General features: G+C 36.4%; 1 protein-coding gene across 4 annotated transcripts in view; it reads left to right on the forward strand.

The window, feature by feature from the left end:
- Positions 1-25200, forward strand: part of LOC150096861 (low-density lipoprotein receptor class A domain-containing protein 4-like) — a 213887-nt gene that overhangs the window by 164616 nt on the left and 24071 nt on the right. For all 4 annotated transcript variants that reach the window (XM_090408382.1, XM_090408383.1, XM_090408385.1 and 1 more), the window contains one exon: positions 23801-24012. In XM_090408382.1, the coding sequence (XP_090264508.1) occupies positions 23801-24012 (212 nt within the window). The remainder of the gene's footprint in view (positions 1-23800; positions 24013-25200) is intronic.

A 25200-nucleotide genomic window follows, 5' to 3' on the forward strand; every position in this document is an offset into this window, starting at 1 on the left:
TTAGAAATAATGGTCTTAACGTCTAATTCCGCGCATATATCATTTTCAATAGCTATTAACGCCAAACTAACAAGCCTTTTTTGTGACATACTTGTTTTTAAGTAGATTTTAATCAATTTCAACTTGGAAAAGGAACGTTCACCGCTCGCTACACTAACAAGTACGGTTAATAGTATTCTTAAAGCAATTGAAAAGTTAGGGAAAGATAAATTATTGGACACAATAAAATTACGAATTTCGAAAGGGTTTTGAATATTTAAATTATCCTTCCGAAAAATATCCCGGAAAGCACATAACTCGTCATATATAATAGTTCTATTGCATTTACGTCTTTATTGTCTTTATTATGTATTTTCATATATAATAGTTCTATTGCATTTACGTCTTTATTGACAATTTAGAGATTCTCTTCAAGAGAATCTCTAAATTGTCACAATTTTTTCGTAAATCTTCGTTATTAATTTGTAGTAATCTATACAAGAAATTGAAATTATCATAATATGTTTTTAATCGTTCAAAACGTTCTATTAACGAACACATTGCAACTTCTAGAAGTGTATAAAACACATTCACTCTAAATTTATCTTCTGTGATAGTGGCGTTTCATCGTAATGCTCGTAGTCAGTCTTCTTTCGTCGTCGAACTTCAGTACCAGTTTTAAATTCTTGTTCTCCCTCCTCCTCTTCACTCAGTTCTTTTGCCGTTTTTAGAACTTCTTTAAAATTTGTATCTGATCGATACTCTTGTAAGAATATTTTTAAGTTTCGATAGATTCTAAAGCAAGTGTAATGTTCATATTTTTGTCTTGAAGTATTTTACTCACAGGGTTTATTCTGTTAAGTAAATCATGCCAAGTTATAAGAGAGCAAATAAATTTGGTCCTTTATTTTAGCACATAATGTTTGTGCTTCATGCTGTTTCTTTATTAAAATTTTCATTATTTAAAATTTCAAAAAGTGCATCGTAAATTTCTCCTAACTGATATCGTAGAGGGCGGACTGCATTAATTTTACTTTCCCATCGCGTTTCTGATGGCTGTTTCAATGTTAATTTTTTACGAATTTTAAAAGGATTGCCCAACGTTTGTAAGAGAATGAAAAGAAATTGTATATTTCTTGAATAATTGCAAAGAAACTAATTGTATCTGCATTCGCTTTGGCTGCAATGATTAAATTTAGAGTATGAGCAGCACATGGCACGTAAAAAGCCTCGAGGATTTTTGTTCAAAAGCAAATTTTGGAGCACATATTTTTTCCCTTTCATATTTGCCCCATTGTCATACCCTTGACCTCGCATGCCTTCAATGGGAATGTTCCATTTTTCCAATTGTTCCATTATTGTTGCACATAAACCACGTCCTGTGGAATCTGATATATCTGCAAAACCTAAAACGTTTTCCCTGATCTTGACAATTCCATTGTCACAGGAAACAAAGCGAATAATAATGGTCATTTGTTCTGTTTTACTTGCATCAGGTGTAGTGTACAGTCTAAAATTATGGAATAATATTTAGATTTTCGAATTGATAATAAAATTGTATCCCTGATTGCGTTACTTAAAGTTTCCAATATTTCATTTTGACTGTCTTCACTCAAATAGTGTACTCTATTGTTTCGTTGTAGGGCCCTTTCAACATGATTTTCCATAACGGGATCAAACTTCGCAAACAGTTCGACTAATTTTAAAAAAATGCCGTTATTCCTTTCATATAATTTATCAGATCCGCGAAAAGCTAAATTTTGTCTACCAAGGAATTTTATAATTTCAACCAGGCGTTCTAAAACACTTGTCCAATGTTTCTTTTCCATTTCATACATGCTTTGAGTCTGGCAATCAATAGTAGTTTTGTTTTTTAAATTTTTATCAAGTTCCTTCCATTTTAAGAAATTTTTCATGTAAGTTAAACTAGTCTCATGTCTATGTAAAGTTGTACTTACATTTCTCCAATCGTTATAACCTTCTACAAGACTACTTGATTCAGTAGGTGCGAAAAGTTTACGACAAAAGCAAAAAACAGATTTTTAAAGTTTCGGAATAAATGAGCCATGTTCTTGGCACGAGCTCGCCGTTTTCCACTTTTCTATTATAATACGTGTCGCCAAATTTACGACCATATGTATCTCTGGGATATATTATATTTTTCTTTTGAACAGGCCCCATTTCAATTAAACCAACTCGTAATTTTTCATCAATATTTTCCCATTCACCTGGATCTTCTAAATTTACAGAGACTAGCGACGTGTTAATTTCGTGGTCAACTACAACTAAATTTTCTCTTAATTGTTTGCACTTAAATCATGCGTCTTGTTATCTTGTTCAATAGTTGCAATAGTACTTTCATGCAAACTGGATGATGTGCGCGGTTCGTCAACTCTGATTTCTGATGTATCGAGTTGGTTACAATCTGCTTCAGAATATTTTAATAAATTTATTAAGAGCCCCAGTTTGTTTCTTAATATCTGCTTCTTTCGCAGCATGACGCTTACGATTTTGTGCACTGGATAACTTTTGTTTAATATTTGATTTCATTTCTATTTTATACCGACAAGAAATTATTACACAACACGACACAGAGACGAAATAATAGTCCGCACTGTGCTACTGTCAGTAGTCTACTGAGATGAGTAACATATTAGACAACACGACACAGAGACGAAATAATAGTCCGCACTACGCTACTGTCAGTAGCCTGAGGTACCATATGACTTGTTAACTAGCAACAAATGTTTTGTACGAAAATTCTGTGCATAAAAACCGTTCACCGTTTCACTTTAGATAGACTACAGTAGACACAACATTCTGCAGACATTCTTGCTGCAAAACTGTAAACAGCCGGCTGATCAATGAGGCAGCAATATACAATTTTTTAAAATTTTTATTCGGTGTATCCGGCCTTATTTATTTTAATATTGATCATTCTAAGAATTTTTTGTTTTTATTATAAAATTTTTGTTTCTTAAAAATGAACTTATGAACCGTGCCCCGGCGGCGGCGCCCGCATGCTCTGCATGCCCGCTTTCGCTGGCCCTGTTAATAAAATTATGTATCCCAGGCTAAGCTGTATGAATATATTGCACTTTTACTTCCTTAGTGCATCCAATTACAGTCATAAAATTTGTTTATTTTTAGATCTAATACGGAATCTGTTATTGTCATCATCAAATATTTCCATGCTGTTCCCCTGAATATTAATCTCTTGCCATTCGAGCTTTTTTTTTTTTATTTATTTTATTTATTTTATTTTTTTATAAGTACTCTTAAAGCTGTTTTCGGTATTTCATAATATTCTTTCCTATAGTTATACATGTCTCCTTTTATACCGGTTATATAAAATGAAACAATATTAATGTTATTAATACCCTTGTCATATTATGCAAAAGAATTATTTAGGAACACATGAGAGCATACCGAATCCTGTAATAAAAACCATCATGAAGGCTTTTCAACGGAAGGTTGAAAATAGTTAGCAGGGTTATTACTCTCTGAAACTCGAGGTTTTTCATCTTTCTGAACAGGAAAATAGCTCATAACACGCAGTTGGCAGACAAAATATACTGGCTTCATAGCCTCAGTTGCACTAATTCCATACTAATCAACAAACAAAAATCAGCTAACGAAGTTTATTCCCTTATAGGAATATTGGGCAAGGCCGTTTCAGCCCTAAAAAAGCAGTTTCAGCCCTACAAAAAAAAAAAAAAAGAAATCCGCTTTCTTGTACCAGAGATCGAATAACTCGGGAACCAGTCGAAGAAAGGCTTAGAAAAAGTTCCTTTAGTCGGCGACTGGAATTAAACTTAAGTCTTTCTTCAGGCAGCCTAGCGCTATGGATGCAAAACACCATTTCCACTGAGCTACACTGGTCTCAATACTACAGCATTAATCTCATATTTTGGAAACGATAGCAGCAGGTTATAAGTAGGCTAGTACGTGGGTAAAGTAGTAAGAGGTCATAAAGCATCTGTGTAAAGTGACCGAAAAAACATGATCCGTGTGTTCAAGTAATTTGGTTTTATTAGAAACCTAATAAATAGGAGAAAATTAATCTTATCTACATAGCTTGATATGTCTGTCAGTTGTTTATATTCTATGACTCTTTGGTTTTGTCTTGAGAGATAAAAACCCGAGTTTCCAGGGGGGGGGAGAGAATCTTTCATCTCTTTACGAGATCGGTTAACTTATGTTTACTTAAAAGCTCTTATAAAGGTACTTCCTTCTCTAGACAGGATTCGAATGCTGGTCTGTCCAATCAAAGAGCGTCATTTCCCACAGATTTAGAGATTCAGTATTTAATTTATTTTTATATAAATGCCATAAGAAAGTGTCCGAATCAATAGCATAATGGTGCTGTGTGTGAACATCGATTTCGAGAGGTGGATATTTCGTAAGAAATGCTGTTCCATAGAACAGAAGTAGATGAATTGAAAGAGGGAGGAGAGGATAGGCAGATTATTGTTGTTTTGAATTTCGGCCAAAGCAACAAACACCATAAAGCCATTGCAGAATGGCTTTATGGTTCTTTCCCATCAGAGGGTATCCGTCGATACAGATTGAGGTACGGAAGCTTTGTGGGAGAAGCAGGATTGTAGTTGAACCATAAAAGGATACTCAGCAGAATTTAAAGAAAATAAGGATATGATGGATAGGTTAGTGAAGCAGCGCCCATGAGGTGCGTGTACAAGTATTTCTAGTTATACATGACCTATAATTGTTGGCCAACATATTCTTTTACTTAAACACCTTAAATCATATTTATACTAAAGATCTTAGCTCAGATAATTTTGCCATCAGTCAGCCTTTCTTTCTCGTCTTCATAGATATTAATATAATTGATTTGAGATGTAGTAATACATTATGTATAATGTGGTCTACTTTTGTATTAGAATGACTCATTTCAATGATAGATGTGAAAGTAAAGCTGTCTTGCTGCATTCTATCTCTCCTACTCTTGCATGATGTTCTTGACAAATATCTCCTCCCATAAAGCACATGTCATATTCTATGCAGTGTGTTGTTTTCGATGTCAAAAGAGCAAGTTCAAAATGAAGGTGCTCTTTTGTTTAATGAAATCCGCGCCATCGGTGGTAACACCGACATAAAAAATTATTTTTATTTATTTTTATATGTTTGCATAAGTCTTCACACTGCTTTCGGTAATTGTTTCAATGGCATTCGATAATGTTTAAAGGAAATAATGTTGAATATGTCTTTATAAGCAGCTAAATGCGTTCAAGTAATAATAACTCGTTATAATAAATTTCTGATTCATATAATTTTCTGATTCAAGTAATAATAACTCTAAATAATAACTCTTTGCGATCAAGCAACAGAGCACTGAGTGGCAATTTGGCAAAACTATTCGCGTTCTGTTATTTCTTCCCAGATATTTGCTTTTTGATGTGGAAATTATTTCGGGCGCAAGATGTCGCTGAAATATTTAGCCTTGAGATTGTTTAGTTTTTCATAGTTTTAAGAATTTATTTGGGGATAATTCAGATCCAGTCTTATTAAATTCAAAGCTTGACAGACGAAGAATGAGATTGATCTCACCGTTAAATTTAAATGATATACAGTAGATGTCAGAAAGCGTTTTTCGCTCTTAAAGGCTTTAAAAAAAAAAAAAAAAAATTAAGATAATGTACAGAGTTTTTTTTTTTTTTTTTTTCACTTCCACACAGGAGAGGTTTTGGAATCTATAGAAAATTGACGCAGAGAGAGAGAGAGTTAAAAAAGAACGAATCTGATGCTTTGATGAAGATGAACATGAACATGAAGAATGGCTGTTCCAGAAAATAGTGGTAGATAGTATGAAAAATAAGTAAGAATAGCAAGTCAGTGGGTTATCATTTTAAATGGATGTTAGGTAGTTGATGGTCCTGTTGTTCTTGAAGTAGAAAAAAGGGAATGAAGATTACAAGTTATGTGGAAATATCTGTAGAAGAGTCACGTTGCAAAAACACAGATACTCCACTCACTGTATGTGAGACAGTAAGTGGAGTATCTGTAAAAGAAGGAATGTCAGTTTGCCGAACTGTCCTATTTTGGCCGACTTAAAAAATATTTATGGAGGTTTTGGTGCAATACCAAAATCTGAGAGGAACATCTGGATTTAGGATTTGTACATAGTCAGTATCTAAGAGGGGGCGAAAAGTAACGTCTTGAGTGAAAAAAGATACCTGTTTTTGGAAGGCAATGAAGCTATAGGTGTGTTTGAGCCAGGAACTGAGAGAGAGAGATCTAACCTTGACTGTAGAGAGAGAGAGAGAGAGAGAGAGACGAACTAAGATATTTTTTGCTAGAAACAAAACAAAAAAGACGAGTCTGTCTTCGGAGCATTGAAGTGTATGACTGTATGAAGGTTAATGCTTAGGGCAGTGATTGTAGAAGCTTGGGATGTTCCAGCACTGCAAGTTTTGTCAATCAGCAAAACTATGAATAGCGTTTTGGGATTAGAGCGAGTTAGTAATTTATGCATACGAGGAAGAGGGTGAGTGATATAACAGAGCCCTAAGGAACGTATGCATAAAATAAATCTGAAGATGAGATTTCGATTTGCAGCATGGTCTTCCTATTTTTCAGCTTCACTAATCCAACTTATATCGAGTCATAATAGGACGCTATTGATACCATTCTCTAGACAGCCAAAGCACAATGTATACAACTTATTCTTGTAATACGATTCCAGGTTACAACGAAAATTATGAAAACTTTCAACGTTTTTTCTGATTCCAGGATATAGCTTTAAAGGATTTTCCACAGACCATGTTGATCTGGATTTAAATCCTGTCAAGGATACAAGGAACATGTTGTTTTGAGTTGAAGTTGTTATCTCGTTAGTATCCGTGTCTGATGGAAGTGGAAAGCCTGAATTTCATCGCTCACTGTGAAACCCTACTCTCCTTATTGTAGGGCTAAAATGGCTTGAAAAAAAAAAAAAGGAAAAGAAAAAAAGAGTTCCATGTTTGGTCTCCTGAGCAGGTGTTCCCGATTATCTGGTCGTTACCTACCAGCAGCATTAATGCTGCTGGTAGGTAACGCTGCCGGTTTACAACATTTCATGGGTGGAATTCACATTATAAAAAAAGATTGCTTGTATCTTAATCTTTTAGATGACAAATTAATACACATAATACACTAACGTAGTGATCATAACTACCTTGTCATTAATTCTAAATAACTATCATAAATATCTTGTATAATTCGCACAATTTCTGCTGATTTCAGCTTACCTGAAAGGGAGGGGGGGGGTCAGTGTTATATACTTGTACAATTATGATAGTAGAGGACATGGGAATCATAGAATCATATGAGCCTATTGCCTCCATCCTAAATACTGTGACATCTTAAATTCAAATCGATTAAGAATGCTTGGTATTCGTATAAAACTGAATTTGTGCTTTTAGTGCTTCAAACGATGATAAGCATACATTTAGTGTAGATTCACGCATGCACCAACCAAGCGTGAATGTTCAATGGGTACTCTGACATGGAATGAACGAAATCCAGTTATTATTAAGCAAGGCTTTCTTGTGAACTGCATTTCCAAATGCACTTGATTGTAGAGAGGATGGTGTTCTATGGAAGGACAAATAGCTGACAAATGAAGAAGACGAAGGCGATGTCTTTTGTGATGGCAACATTAATGAAACTGAGACAGCAACAAATGAAGGGGCTTCTATCTATAGCAACGGTGCAAATGAGTTTGCAGGATGTATTGGCAATGATTAATACATTTTTCTGCTTCCAATCGGACAACATTGAATAGCTAATATAAAGATGTCGTCTAATAAAAAATAAATGACCAAACCTGTATCTGGAACTCTTAATACAACTGTGCTATATGGTGCGTATTAAACATCATCTTCAGTTCCTGATATAAGTACCGTCAAGAATACATATCAGGAATTGAATTTTTGATACATTTTCTTCTTTTGCATGACGAACTTGAACCTCCCGAATCCAACACGAAGTTTTAACTTTTATATCCTTGACATGCCTCTCTGGCTGAACTTTTTTTTATTGAATAATATATATGTACGTACATGTGTGTGTATATATATACTTCAATTTTACCTTCAACTTTGGGTTTAAATTAGGCTATATAAGAGCCTATGTAGCTCAGTGGATGTGGCGTTTACACACCACGGCGCTTGGCCGCACGAAGGAAGACTTGGTTTCGAGTCTAGTCGGCGACTAGAGGAAATTTTTCTAAGCCTTTTTTCGACCGGTTACCGAGTTAGTCGATCTCTGGCACGGGCAAGCGAGTTTTCCTCCCGGAAACTCGGGTTTTTCCTCCCGGAAACTCAAGAAAATCGACCGTAGAACCCACATTATTTCAGACATTAAATATATTGTGTTAGGGTTAGGGACCACGAGATGGCGGCACATTTGAGCCGTCTCTCTTCACTGCGTACCGCTTAATTAGTGATAGCCTTGGGCCATCTATCTCTGATTGGTACCAGTGGAGATTGAACTGCCCACTCAGTCTTCAAAAGTTAGATAGGGCTAAATGGCCTTGCCTACTCCCCGTATACGGGAATAAAAAGGCGTTAGATGATTTTTGATGATGATATGTATTATATACTAGTAAATATCTAGATTTTAGGATAATAATCGCAGACCAACCTCTAGTTATCATGCTATAGGAAACCAATTGTAACGCTTTAGAAGTCATTCAGATAGTTAATAATCATCCTGCCTCTACTCTGCGGTGCCGACTTTGAGGAATTCTGAATGATATATGAAATGCTATAAAAGATGAAAAGAGTTTTTTACTCATCTTTCAGATGAAAAGCTCCAGTGATGAAAAAAAATGTGGAAATAACATGTGTTTGTAAGCTGATAGAACTGGTGTTCAGCTGTGACATGTGCTCTCTCTCTCTCTCTCTCTCTCTCTCACACACACACACACAGAGAGAAAGAGAGAGAGAGCAAAAACAAATTGGTTATGTTCGCGAAAGAAAATACAAACCTTTTAAAATCTAAACCTACCTCACTAGCATATATTGTTGCATTTTTCATGTTCTTTTCGTTGTAATTGCAATCTTCGACACGAATTGTTTGCATACATTTTATAATAACCACTCTCCAAATATTCGTGATCTCATTTTTACTAATTCGCTTTCTATATAGTTTGTTGTTTGTTCTCAGGACAATTCACATCACTTAGAGTTAATGATGCTAATTTTTCTCTTACGAAGCACTACTTGTACAGCGATTGTTCATTTTGCGTTGTGAATTGCAAGTTGGGACGATCTTTCTCATTTCTGTCATTCATTTCTTTTTAGTTCTTGTCTTAAATATTTTGATATCTTTCTCCCCGTGTTGTAATAATTCTGGTCCCAATCATATCTTCCCAGTTGTGCTTAAAACTTGTTTCTAAACTAACACATACCCTATATCGTCTTTACAATTTCATACTCATCTGGCATCTATTCTACAGAATGGAAAGATGCTTATATCACTGATCACAAAGAAAGGAGATAAAAACTGGGCCATTTATCGATCGTCCTATTTCACAATTTTTTCGAAAACAGTAGAGGAAATAATCAACATTCAACTGTTTTACCACCTAGAAGCTTATAATTTAATCAATGACGAATATGGATAATGTCACAGTGGGTCTCCTTTTCAATGTCATCCATTTGCAGACACTTTGGTAAAACCAGTGCGGTAGCCCTGGACATTTCCAAGGCATTTGATTTGGTAACAAAAAGAGCTTACTTACTAAATTACGTTGTATGGTCTACTATTTAACCTCTAGTTGTTCATCATGCCGATTATTCCTTTCTTCCGATTTTTCCACCAGTGTCCAAGTATCCGCTATTTCTCCTATTCATTTATGAATAAGAGAAAGAGCGTGGGGTTCCATTTGTCAAACCCTGAAGTTCTTATATTCAAAGTTATCTTCTATAATCAATCTTAAAAAAGTAATATACTTGCCAAAATTTAGTGGGGCGAAAACAACCTTGTCAACTTCAGTGCTAACAAAACATACTCCTTTCTTATTGTATCCAAGCGAGATCGCGCTTCACCTCTCGTTACTTTTGATATTATCTAGATCGCCTTTCTTGGACTGACTTACATATCTAGCCTTATCTACATTCAAAACACTAGGTGTCCTTTTTCCCCGATGACATTGTTTCTCACTTGTACAACTCCTAATAGTGCATAAATCTCAAATCTACCTACTTTAGAATATTGTTCTCATTTATAAGATTATGAGATGCATCAAAACTCGATGCAAAATGATTGGCACTGTCCAGAAGAAGACAATTCTTTTAGTAGGCGATCGTTTGCCTACATAGTCGCTATGTCATAGCGGTACTGCTTCCGTTTTATGACACTCACAGGTATTTTCATGTCTGCTGTTTTGCTGAACCCACGGACACCATTCTTAAACTTTCTCTCAAACTCATAAAAGCATGAACATCTGCTGGTTAACATCCAGCCACTGTCCAGCTCCAAACATACCGACCCATCTTCTCATCCTCCTCTTTCATTTTTTCTCTCTTGGTATTTTGGAAAATCGTCACCACAAAGTTTTCCTAAGGACTGAGCCTTCCTTGTTCAAAAAACACAACAGACTCCCTCTTTCTTCTTGTCCACGTGCCCACACACAACACTGATGTGCTATAAGTTTTGCAACAGGCATATTTCTTTCACTTTTAAATTTTCGTCCGTTATCTAATGCAAGATGTCTTCCGACCATTGTGACAATGCTGTCTGCCATGCGAGACTAGTATGTTGAAACCTGCTTTCACCTAAATATCTACTTCCTTTTCTGCCTAAACTAAAGTTGGTGAGACATTTTCGTATTTAAGTATGAAGTATTTTATTTACAATATAGATTAAAAAAAAAACTAATTAAACCTTGATATCCACAGTTGCATACTTAACAGCCAATACAATACAACTATTCTTGGTTTAATAGATTTAAGTATACAAGTATACAACTGTGGATCTCATCAGTTAGAGAGCAGGTAGACAACAGGAGGAGTAATCAAGGTTGTGAGAACAGAGGAAGTGCAAATGAATTGACTGTTGGTTGGAACTAATTATTTGTGAGAAAGCGTGAGTGAGGTCTAATGGGATTTGAATGCGTTGCCGAGGTTTGATAACAGACAGGTGAGGATGTGTAGGAAGAAAGGACATGAGTATGACGATGTACGAGATATTTGTGGATGAGAGAGCTGTTGCTGGTCTGCATATCCATGAGAGTGGTAATGCCGAGTTGGGTAGATTGCTGAAACATGGAAACAAGAATTAACCGGATGTGCTGTCAGGATAGGATAGGTATGAGATGAACAATGGTGGAATGACAGATAAGAGAACTGAGATAGTCTCAGGGAGCAGTAGGTAGGACTCTCAAAATAATAATAATAAATGTTTTTTTATTATTTTTTTAAAATAATTTCTTATACTGTCCTGAATTGATCATGGCTTCCCTGAATCAAGGTGTAATCGAGGCTTGCCTCTGACCTTGATTACATCACTGTTACTGTCTGACCTAGCGACTAACTGTGCTCATGTCAACAGTATCTACATAAACATTTTTCAGACGGGTGTGAATTCTCAGCGGATTCAACATCTTCCATAATAAGGAATTCAATCACCTCTCTCTGCTTCGAACAAGCATATATAGCAACTGGCATTTTGTATTACTTGTGTGCTGCACTCATATGACCGATTACAGCGCCACTCACTGTAGCGGAACTACGAACTTCCACATAGTGATGTATACAGCTTTTGGCCGCGCTATTTCGAATTGGAAAAAAAAAAAAAAAAACCCTTACTGTACCCACTCATCCTATATGTATAGGAAAAATTGCGACTGTCTTTTGGGTGAGAGATGAATGTCACTGTCCCACTTATCGAAGGTCTAAAAAAAGTTCCATGTTTGGTCTCTAGAGTAGGGTTTCCAGACTATGCAAAAAAAAAAAAAAAAATTAAAAATACAATATACAGTATATATACGTGTATGTGTGTGTGTGGAAAGTTTTTTTTTTTTACCTCGGGTGTATTATACATTAAAGATACCAAGAAATTTTATACTTGGTTTTAATCCTTTTTCCCAGTAAGCAAAACAAAGTTTTGCATGTGAAATATATTCACGTTCTGAGCTACTTGTATATAGAGACTGATGACTTCATATCACTTGCCTTAGTATGTATCCCATAATACAAAGCACAACCCCTTTCGGATGTGTATAATGCAATGTATAATGAGAATGGCCACTACCCAGACCGGTTTTCACCTTTATTGAGGTCTTTTCAGTGGGAGCCAGACCCAGTAGAGATACCAAGGTTATATATATATGTGTATTCATCTTTTTTTGACTGACTGAAACCGAGAAAATAGATAAGCTAATTTGGATAGTTTGGAGGGCTGGGCTAAGGAGAATGGATGCCAATTTAATGCGACACAATGTAAGGTTATGCAATTTGGGGTGAAAAAATGAGCAGCAGTACACCACATTGGTGGAACTGTATTCCAGGAGATTGACGAGGCCAGGTATTTGGGAGTGTTGGTGGATAGGGAGTTGAAGTTTAGGGTGCACATCACAAAAGTGACTAAATCAGCTTATCAAATCACTTGGTTGCTGAAAAATACTTTCACGAGCAGAGACAAACAGGTTATTGTTCCTCTGTATTGAGCCTTGATAAAACCCTATCTAGACTATTGTGCCCAAATTTGGGCACCAGGGTTTCTTCTTGATGGGGAGGAGGTGGAGAAGATCCAGAGACGAGTGACCAAGATGATAGCAGGTCTATGAAATGAACCTTATGAGAATAGGTTGAAGATTTGTAATATAATAAATTCGGTTTAATCCTTTATCCAGGTGTGAGCAAACAAAGTTTGCGCCTGAAAGTATCTTCAGGATTGGGGGTAAGGTGGTGTTGGTAGCTTGCTCCACCTTTGCAAGGAGTCGTCCTGGTGTTGTACCACCTTACCCCCAGTCCTGAAGATACTTTCAGGTGCAAACTTTGTTTGCTCACACTTGGATAAAGGATTAAACTAAATTTATTATATTCTAACCAAGTGAAAAATAAACTTTCAACTTCAATAAACTTTCAACGTTGAAGATTTGTGGGCTGCAGAAATTGGCTGATAGGTGGATAAGGGGCAATATGATTCAAATTACTGAAGGGTTTCTATAAGATTAATTCAGAAGATATTTTTGAGAATAGGACTGGGGATGGGAGGACTAGGGGCCATACATGGAAGCTGGGCAAGAATGTGGTTAGCAGGGGTGTTAGAGCTAGGTTTTTTATTTGGAGAGTGGTGAATGAGTAGAATAAGCTGCCAGAGTCTGTTGTGGGTGCTACGACCGTGAATGAGTTCAAGGCGAGGTATGATAGATACTATGTGAATGTCGAATAGTTGTTCTTGACATGATGTTAGGGCCTCCCTCGATGAGTCTGTCGACTCCTTGGAGTTGCCCAAAATAATAATAATAATAATATGCAGTAGTGGGAAGCTATGGGAAGAGAAATTGAAATTGTTCACCCAAATACTGTTGGAATAATTGAAATATGGTTGGATGAAGATAAGGGATGATATGATTGAGACATTCAAATTACTGAAGGGTTTCTATAAGATTAACCCAGAAGATATTTTTGAGAATAGGACTGGGGGTGGGAGGACTAGGGGCCATTCATGGAAGCTAGGCAAGAGTGTGGTTAGCAAGGGTGTTAGAGCTAGGTTTTTTACTTGGAGAGTGGTGAATGAGTGGAATAAGCTGTCAGAGTCTGTTGTGGGTGCCATGACTGTAAATGAGTTCAAGGCAAAGTATGATAGATACTGTGTGAATGTTGAATAGTTGTTCTTGACATGATGTTAGGCCCTCCCTCGATGAGTCTAAGGACTCCTTGGAGTTGCCCGTTCTAATAATAATAATTTAATGAAGCACACATGTTTCATCAAAATGACTTCTTCAGGTAACACTTAAAGCAAATTAAAAAAACCATAAAAACACTGTGCCATTATAATAACAGACTTGTAAACTGAAGTTAAGTTTGAATTGTCGTTATAGTCCACTCTGTAGTTCTATTGTTCTGCAAATGTGAGTATATGAGCACACGTACGCCACTATATAATGGCAGAACTATGTGAGTCAGGTAGACTATAACTGAGGTTGCTGTTGATGAGAGAAGGGTCTAGGACAATTTCTTTGGATTAAAATATGTGCAGTTCCACTGCATCGTGACAAATATAAATGTTTGATGTTGCATTCCAATCTACTCTGTGTTGGCAGCCTTCATCATTTGCGTTCAGTGAAAATAAGACTGACTCGAGAGTGCACTTGCTCTGATTCTGTTGTATGAAATGTCTCTCTGATGTTCCTCTAGCCATAGGAGGATTGACTTCTCAGTCTGGCCTCCCACAATCACATATTATTTTATATATACATCAGCGAACTAAAGATGGTTATGAGCTTGTTTTGGGCGGCTTAGAACTGACCTTAGTTTTGGAAGAGTTGAAAAACACGTTTTTATATTAAATTTTTTCAAAATTCTTCCTAGTTTCTGGGAGAATGAGCTGATGTACAGTAAAGAAATATAACCCTTGGGGTTGTTAGGGAGCTCTCAATTATATATACAGGGTGTTCGGGATAAATTTGACAGTTTCGTAAGGAAAAAGAAAATCTTCTTTGTATCTATTAAATTTAATGAATTAACAAAAAAACATTACAGGCAGAGTTAATTACAATACTATCAACAAGATTTACTCAAAATAACCACCATTAGCATCGATCACAGCTTCAATTCTGCTTCGGAACCTCGAACAAGCTGATGCTACAGTCTCCCTGGGAAGGGCCGCAAAAACTGTTTTAATTTTATCCATTAACTGGGCTTTTGTATTACTGGAAGTGCGATTGGTGTCTTTTTCAACTGCGCCCCATACAAAATAATCCATGGGGTTAAGGTCTGGGGAGTTTGGAGGCCAAACATTTGGACTGGTGAAGTCGTAGAAATTTTCAGACAACCATTTTTGACTTTTCCCAGAGGTGTGGCAAGGGGCCGAATCCTGCTGCCATACATACGGCCTACCATTGGCTACCCTTGTTATCCAGGGCTTGACTACAGTTAGCAACTCCACGAACAAAGCCCAAATTCCAATGCCAGGGTTCTTCAACACCTGTTCCTGCAGATTTGCGAGGAATTCTGCTGTACGAACGCAATCAGATCGTCTGCTAGGGATCTTTCTTCTTGCTACATCCTCGTAGTCACCATTGCAAGTCTCTAGTTCATGCCTGATTGTTTTTACTGTATTCAGGGAGCATTGGGCAGCAGTCGTAATATCCTTATTTTGATGGCGGGCACGAATCATCATGATACAAGTTATTCTCTTCCATGATTCAGGTGGGTTCCAGCTATCCATCCTTTCTGACATCTTGTATATGAATGAAGAAGGGTCCAAACTTTTAAATGAAGAGAAGTGTGTGTTAATACATGTAACTTACGGAAAAATATAATTAATTATAAATATGTCAAATTTATCCCGAACACCCTGTATATAGACATATGGGATGAAAGTGGTAGAATGGTAACTGCCGCAGAAGATATTGTTGAGGTATTCAGTGATCAATTTATAAGTGTATTTCATCCTGATCAGAGTGGAATCATGAGGAACTTAAGTGTAGAGGACATAGGAGAGGATGGCTTAATTGTGAGTGAACAGGAGGTATTTGAGGAAATAAATAACCTTGATGTCAATAATATGATGGGATTTGATGACATATCACCACACATCTTAAGGTAATGGTCCAGGGAACTGGCAGTAGCATTGACATGATTGTTTAATAAGAATTTTGCAACAGCACAGGTTTAAAGGGAGTGGAAGGAGGGTAAAATTGTTCCAGTATATAAAGGTGGTGATAAGGCTGTAGCTTCAAATTATTGGCTGGTCTGTATATTTGGAGTTGTGGTGAAGGTCCTGGAGAGATTGGTGAAAAGTAGGATACAGAAATGGGTTGATAACAGCAGTATTCTCTTTGGTTATCAGCATGGGTTTGTTAAGAGGAGATCATGTTTCACTAACTTATGTACTATAACATGGTGACAAATACCTTAGACAAGGGAGATGCATATTCAGTGGTGTACTTGGATTTTGCAAAGGCTTTTGATAGACTGCCACATGACAAGCTCTTAAATAAATTAAAACAGATCGAATTGGATAACAGACTTCTGTGTTGGATCAGTGACTGGCTGTCAGATAGGTATCAGAAAGTTGTATATGGGAGTGCAGTATCTCAAAAGAGAAAGGTCACCAGTGGTGTGCTGCAGGGGTCAGTTTTGAGGACGTTGTTCAATTTGTATGTTAATGATATTGAGTCGGGTTTAACTAGTGATATCCAGCTGTTTGCAGATGATGCAAAACTGGGGAGAGCAATGCACAGTCAGGCTGATGTTAATAATCCATATGAGGGCTGATCAAGGCCTTATACAATGGAGTCATAACCTCTCTATTTCTGCATGTCAGGGTTCTCCACATCATTGCCATTATTCGATGCAATGTATTCACAACTTGTGCAATGTGGTGCCTGAATTTCAGGTCCTTGTCCACCATCACCTCCTAGATCTCTCATCTCCTCTACTTCTGTAAAAGTTTCCTCACCAAGTGTATACTTTGTATCCCATCATTGGTTAACAAATCTCAAAACCCTACACTTGGCAACATTGAACTGATAGTTCCACTCACCTGTTCATTCATGCAATCTATTCAATTCCTCTTGTAATGCCTTACAAGCATTACAAGTGAAGTTGGTTCAATGAGGCAGTGAAGTTGGTTCAGTGAGTTTCAAGATGGACTTAAAAAGGTGTTGGTTATCAGTGGCTCTTGTTTTAATGATTTTATAGGAGTGTGGAGGAATAATAGTGGGCAATTCAGCATAGCACTGTCCATTAAAGTATCTATAGAAGAGGTATCAGGCAGAAACTGAACATCTGTAGGAGAGGGATTGAAGTGGGTATGTGAGAGAGAGAGGGATCATTAATTAGCTGGATTGCCCTCTTCTGGATGGAAGTGAGCAGTCTTATAGAGGATTTTGGTGGTGCACCACCCCAAATATGGGAACAGTATTCCATAGCTGGGTGGATTTGGGATTTGTATAGAGTTAGCAGCTGTGGAGGTGTGAAGTAGTATCTTGTGCAAAAAAGCATGCCAAGTTTTTTGGCAGCTGCAGAAGCTACAGTTGAAATGTAGTTATGCCAGTCAAGATCAGAGAGGTCAGTCCAAGAAGAGAGCTCAACTTGTGCAGATACTGAAAGCTAAAGCAATGACAGAAGTCATATTTCTTTTATAAGTAGCAAAATGTTATATCACTATATTGTTACAATACTTTGACCAGGTGAAAAAATTTGCTCCATTTGTGACAAGACCTCACAAACCACTGGAATAAAGATATTGACACGAAACAATGTTGGAAATTATTATTATAACTTTTATCATAGTTTTAACAAAATTATAACAATAAAAAATTATTATAATTTTCAACACTGTTTCAGTATCGGTGTGGTTCTCTCTTTTATGACTGGTTTATTTATCATAGATAAATTCTAGATTTATCATAGATAAATTCAAGATGGATTTTTGCTGCTTTGAAAAAACATGAGGGAACTCCATTATGCTAGATATACATAATTTACTGTAGATGATGTACCTTTGGCTATATCATACTGTACGAGTATGTATATCCAACATAATGGAGTTCCCTCACGTTTTTTCAAAGCAGCAAAAATCCATCTTTATGATTGTTAACTTGGCTGGCGGATTGGTCGTGGTGGCTCCAAAACTAGCTACTCAGTTGAAAACTTAAACATGCAGTTTTTGGTCCCATTTTAGATAGCATAGCCTGTATAGAGGACAGTCCTAATACAAAGTACATTGTATATTGAGGCAAAGAATGTTATTTTTGAGAAACTTATGTTGTAAACATGAATAGTAAATTCTTCAGTAAACACATTACAAGGCATGCATCAGCGTATCCTATTTTATTACTATTATTATTATTATTAGACACCTCCAGGGAGTCCTAAGACTCATCGAGGGAGGGCACCAACTCTCCGTCTCCACCACTCAACCTCATCCACAAACTGCTCATCTACACCAACATCATCTACTGTCCACCATCACCACTATTATTTTCACAGAATTAAAGTTTCCCAAATCAAAGGAAGTTTAATACAACTATATTTATTAAGATTAGGTTGTTTTTTTTTAAATCTGCTGCTGATTCTAAAAAAAAAAAGTCTTTCAAGTTTGTATTTGTTATGGTGAAGCATAGCAGTTTTCCATCCATTTGATTCTATGCAAAGTATCCAAAGCATGGTCAACTAGACCTGATTGACTATTTATGGTGGCAGATGTGTTTTTTTATGTTCTTCTAGGCAAATTTTAAGAGATCTTCCAGTTTGACCTTAATATAATAAGTTGTAAGAACAAGGAACTTTCTAAACACCTGGAACAGAGAGAAGAGGACGTAAAGGATCTTTGCAAGAGCTGATGAGGGCAGCTAGCTTCAGATGAGGTTGAATGCAGTACAGAGATTGTACTTTTTTTTTAGAGTTCTGGCTATAAGATATCCAGATATAAGAAACAATGATAGCAGCATTACTATAGTCTACATGTTGAGTGGGATGCGAGGAATAATTAATTTGTCGATCTTTTTTTGATATTGTAACCATTGGACAAGAAGGTCTGGCAAATAAAGGAGAGTTTAGCTGGGGTGGAACAGAGATTGCATGCTCTATTGACAAGGTTTTGATAACACCATATTGTTGGGGGGGGGTTGTATCTACCTGTGTGGGTGGGTTTTCTGTAAACTGTGAAAGAAAAGGTGCCATTTGTAAGTCTAAATAATCGAAAGATATGATAAGTTTTTAAGTGTGGTACGACCTGAAAGATCCCATCTTTGATAAGTTCTTGATTTTATGGAGGAGCCTGCATAATAATCATAATATCACCCCTTCTGTCTTCTATCTACCAAACTTTGCAGATTACATGCTTATAACCTATCCTTATATAGTTGATGTTTTAACTGCCTTGGTATCTTCTCTAAATTTTCTTCATTTCCTTGAATTCCTGGGGACCATATGTGTTTGCAGTCCAAATATTTTCTTATACAACTGAACCACCACATTCTTATCTATTGTAACAGTTCTTTGTGTTGTTTACCACTTTTGCATTCTGTCTCCTGAACTTCAGCTCCTTATTACCTGAAGGTTTCCTTTACTTACTTCATTCCTAAGAGTTTATACATTTAAAAGACTAAACACAATTACCTAGAGAGGGTTGTTCTTTTTTCAGAGTGTAAATTTTTTGTCAACCTTTACTACCACTCCTGATGCAGTGATGGGCCATAGTTTTTGTATATGTTTTACACTATCCTTGTACAACAGGACTATCTTTCCCCCCTCTTTGAACATATTGAACAATCAGGTTTCATTCCCAAAACTTCCAACAATGCACAAATAACACTACAGAAGAAACAGTTATGTTCCTCAATTTTTGCATTTTTAGGAATGAGTTACATATCTGCATAAATGAGCATTGGATTCTCAACCCAGTGACTCAGTCAATAGTCCAGTGATGCAGTATTTCAGATTTTCTTGTCTTCATAAAATAAACCTTTTCAGTTTAAAGATTAAAAAAAAACAAATAGCAACAAAAAAAAAAAGAACAATTCTTTATTTTGGTATGTTTGCATGTAACATATCAAAAGTCATCAATGTGAACACATAAAATCAGCAATGTTATCACACATTATTAATTTTACACGTAACACTATTAGATGAAAGAATTTTTATTACCTCATGGAATAAAACAGTCTCAGGTTTAAAGTTGGTGATAAGCATTAGCTTCAACTAATGAAGAACACTGTCCTGGATTCTGCATCCCATTCATTCCAGAGATGTTACCATGAAATGAATGGCCATGCTGGAATGGTTGCCATAATATTGCCATAAGTAGAACAACATGATTTTCCACAACATCCTTGTCAGTCTCTGTAATGCATCAAAAGTCATTAATGCGAACATATAAAATTAGTAATGTTATCCCACATTATTAATTTTACATAACACTACTGGATGAAAGAATTTTTATTTCCTCATGGAACATTCTCAGGTATAAAGTTGGGGATGATTCCATGCACTAACAGGTATAAGAGTAGTGCAGCTAATCTATACCTGAGAAGCAATCCTGCATTATTACAGACCTTCAAACTTCATCCAATGAAGGAGTTTGGGGATAAAATGCTTTCAGGTTAAAAGCATTATCCTCCACACCTTAATAGATCCATCAGACTGAAAGAGAATACAATGTAGCTCATCACTTCATAGAACTAATTTCCATTGCTGCACAATCCAGATTCTGTGGAGATCTGAGAGACTTGAAAATATCATGTTTATTCCCTAGAGTAGGATTGCCAGAAACACCTGCCAATAAGTGACAGATAATTTTCTTTCTCTGGTGTGAGACTACTGGCCTGCTTATGGAAGGTCTAAAATGTCAGTCTATATTTCTGTACTCTATTTCTTCTATGGTTGTGAAGCTTTTGGAAATATTAGAACATATAGAGAATGGAGCATATAAGAGTAATATTATTTATTGAAGTCAGCGTAGATATGTTAATATGTGCCTTTGTTTAGCAATGCAGTTGCCATTTATAATAAAATTACAAGAGTAATTTATGAGGGAAATGCATATACTGTGTATTTTTCTGGATTTTGTAAAAGCAATTAACAATATTAGCAATTAACAAATGCTTATAGTATATGCTACATATTTTTCTTTATATGTATTTTTTGTTGTGTAAGCATCTTAAACATATTGACTTCCATATCATAACAAAATCATATTTAACAAATTAATTTATATATAAGGCTAGTGCATTGAGTTGGCAATTATCTATTTGGCAGATATCAGAGTTTTGTATAGGGAAACGTATTAAGAAGGAAGATTACAAATGGGGTTCCACAGGGACCACGACAGACCTTCATGTGCATGATATGTTAAACAGCAGGAAAATATTCACTTATCTGCAAGTGATTAAGCTTGGGAAGATTATTAATAATAGCAGTTATAATGTGACTCTAGAGTGGTTTGAAAAAAGCAAGAGATATGGGTAAATGAGTGAGGATACCACTTATTTTCATATCTCTCCAGTGTAAAGTAGTACAATTTTTAAACTTTGGAATCCACAGATGCAGGACTGTACACTACTCTATAAGTGAAAGTATGCTGGAGAAAACAAGTCATCTTGCAGTGATAGGGAACATGTGAAAGATTTCCTGGGGAGGAGGGGGGGGGGGTGCTGCAATAGTATGCTGACAAATAGAAATAAAGGTATAGTGGTTCCATTATATATACAAGGTAGGTTCCAAAAGTTTCTGGCCTGATATACAAAATTTGCACCAATTTTAAAATGCTGTGCATGACCAATAGCACCATCTATTATTATTATTATTATTTGACACCTCCAGGGAGTCCAAAGACTCATCGAGGGAGAGTGTGCCAACAGCATCGAACGATTGGCCCCTTCCAACTACTAACCGCGCTCAAACTTACTTAACTGAACAAAATTTGCACCAATTTTAAAATGCTGTGCATGACCAATAGCACCATCTATTATTATTATTATTATTTGACACCTCCAGGGAGTCCAAAGACTCATCGAGGGAGAGTGTGCCAACAGCATCGAATGATTGGCCCCTTCCAACTACTAACTGCGCTCAAACTTACTTAACTGAGCCATTAGTAGTAGAGGCTCTACCAATCGACCAATCTTTGCCGGCATGGGGAAGTTAGTGTACCAGTTTCAACTCTCTGCCTTCATCATTGAATTGGAGGTGCTTGTTTGGCTAACACATACCATGCTAAGTGGCTGTAATGTTAAAAATTGAGAACCACACTGTGATAAAATTTTCACCAAAGAACAACTTTCTCGAAGTGCTATCAAACAGCAACTGGATGGTGTTTATGGGGAAGCTTCTTCTTCATATTCCACCTTGAAGGAATGGGCTAAACAGTTTTGCCTGGAGAGAGAGCATCAAAGATGATCCTTGTGATGGTTGGCCTGTGGAAGCAATGACTGAGGAAAATGTCTCGCTTATTGAGGAGGAACTGCAGCAAGGCAGAGCTTTCTATAACAATCATCTTTTGCATCATTAGAGAGAAGCTTCACATGACGAAGGTCAGTGCAAGTTAGGTGCCCTGACTTCTCTCTTTGATTCACTAGGAGCATCGTGTGACCTGTTCCACAAGTTTTTAGAGCTTTGCCAAGGGAATAAGAGAAAGTGCTGGGATCCACTGTCACTGGGGATGAAACCATGGTCCTTTATTATGATCCTCTTTCCAAAAGGGAATCCATGGAGTGACACAAACCAGGCGAAGCACCACTGAGAAAAGCCAAGGTCACTGAGTCCACCAAGAACATGGCAACAATCTTTTGGGATTGCCAGGGAATTCTCTTGATTGACTTCAAGGAAAAGAATACCACTGTGAATGCAGAATATTATGCTTCACTCCTGCACAAACTACTTGACACCATAAAGGAGAAGAGATGAGGAATGCTGAGTCTTGGTGTTTGCCTGCTTCATGACAATGCTCCAGGCTATTGTTGCAAAGGCTACAGCAAGGGACTGTGGCTTACAGGAGATTGAACACCGACCTACAGCCAGATCTAAAACCCAGTGACTACTACCTTCTCTTTTCTTGAAACTGAAGAAATACCTTCGAGGAAGAAAATTTGCAGATGACAACGAGGTGAAAAATGCAGCTTTAGGCCATTTTGCAGACAAAAAGTACAGACTATTTTTGCAAGGGCATAGAAATGTGAATTCAAAGATGTGAAAAATGTGTTGAAGTAAAGGGAGGTTATGTTGAAAAGTGACACAGTTGTTTTCTTTCTATCTTGTCTAAAATAGTCGGGCCAGAAAGCATCACAATTAGACCATATTTGGCCTGATCAGATTTTATGTCACTATGATTTGAAAGTGTTCAAGAAACTTAGTGTGAGATGGCATCAAAAATATCAGGATTGGGGAAGATCAGCTGATCTTCCACACTTAAACTCCGAATGGAAGCTGATCTTCCATCACTTAAACAACGAATGAGTTTAAGGAATAGTATGATAGAGAATGCCTGAAGTAGGCCTCCCACAGTGAGTCTCATGACTATGGAGATCCTGTGATAATATAAGAAATTAATGTCGACAGTATTCAGAATATTGCTGGTTTTTCTCTTTGCTTTAACCAGTATAATTTCTGGTTATAGTAATTCCTCCTTTAATGGAGGAATTAATGCTTGGATTCTTTCTTTTTTCATCTTACAGATTCATGATATACTGCAATTATCTCAATGAAAATATCTAAAATAGTGGAATCTAACCTGCACCTACCAATCCATACAAACAATTCTTGCAAATAGTCTTTTGAATAATTAGCTTTGCACTGCATACAGTGCTGTGTATAAAAACTTCCTCTACTGTTGCTTTAAATTTGCTATTTTTTGTTACCAGACATGATATAAAATCTGATTCCGCTACAGTGAAAAAGACACTGATGTTTTCAAAGTGTAACTTGTGCAAATGCTTAAGTTATTAATGAGCTGTTGAATAACAGATCTGCTTATAGTATATGCTACATATTTTTCTTTGTATATATTTTTTGTTGTGTAAGCATCTTAAGCATATTGACTTCCATATTGTAAAGATTCAACATCCACTTAAAAAATACTTCTCGCATAATTTTAATATCAGTATCATTAACTTATTTATTTTTTTAAAATCTCTTTGCAGTGTCCACTGTCCAGATAATCATAATTGTGATATCCATAGTATTAACTTTGGGTCTTATCACCTGCATCATTAGTCATTATAAAATGGGAGCCAGGTCATGGAGCCAGGGTCGGGGTAGGCAGTCTCCACAGCCTTCAGGAAGGCAACAACTCCAGGCCTCTCCTTGTGCACAGCAGCATTATTCGTATACCTTAACACCACCTACATCTTCAGTGAGTTTTTTTTTTCCTCCATGATCAATTGGTCATTTAATTTTAAAGCAGTTTCCTCTCTTACTATATATAGTACCCATAGTTCTGTGAAATATCTCAAATAATATTACATTGCTCAGTTGTTGATTTGGTCAGTGCCTGAATAAATATGTGGAATAATGCTGCAGAGAGAGAGAGAGAGAGAGTTAAGGGCTCTTTAAAGTAAACATTATATAAGCACTAAATGTACATGGGGCACCTCAAATTATGCCTAAAAAATTAGTAAATTAGCAATACCTAAAAAGCACAACATTATACGATAGTTACTCTATTTTGTTTATTCTTTTATTTACATGTAAATTCCTAAATATATGCATTATTAATGTAGTGTAGGATTGGATAGGGGGAACTACCGCTGATGATAGCATATGAACCACAGTCAAAAGGAACAGAAATTCAGCAGGATAAATTATATAGTCAGTTATTACTACAGGCCATGGGATGATGTACATTGCCATATCATCATTTACCATTACACATCTTTTCAGGTGTGTATAATGCTATGCATTATTGGAAAATCTACTATCCAGACTGTTTTCGATGTTTATAAGATTTCATTAGTGAGAGCCAGACCCAAAAGAGAAAACAAGGTTGAAGTAATGCAGAAGTCATATATTTCCCCATATACAAGAAGTGAAAAGGTGTAGAACCTTATTATTAAAATGCATAGTATTTGGATGTGTATAAAGCTATGCATTATACACACCTGAAAGGATGTGTGATACTAAGGCATTTAATGTGAAGTCATTAGCTTCTGTATGCAAGCAACCTGGTCATGAAGATACTTCACATGTAAACTTTTTCTTTTACTTGGATAAAGGATTAAACAATATAATCTTGTGGCATCTTTATTTTATAACCAAGTGAAAAAAAAAAAAAAAACTTGAGACAAACAGTACCATGATAACAATACATTCAGTATCTCATAGTGGATAGTTTCCTCCCATCATCAATGCTGGAGTATCCTTGGGCTATGTGCTTTCAGCCACACTTTCTCATATTTTAATGACCTTCTCTCTCTCTCTCTCTCTCTCTCTCTCTTTCTCTAATCTCACATCCTACCCATATTGTTGATGAATCCACATTCTATTCTGTGTTGTAATTTGAGAAACCATGTTGTGCTCAAATTATTTAAGCTTCTAGATCTTC

Source organism: Typopeltis vanoorti, chromosome 18 (assembly GCF_054136105.1).
Source record: "Typopeltis vanoorti isolate ZY-2024b chromosome 18, IOZ_Tvanoo_1.0, whole genome shotgun sequence".
NCBI classification, from domain to species: Eukaryota; Metazoa; Arthropoda; class Arachnida; order Uropygi; family Thelyphonidae; genus Typopeltis; species Typopeltis vanoorti.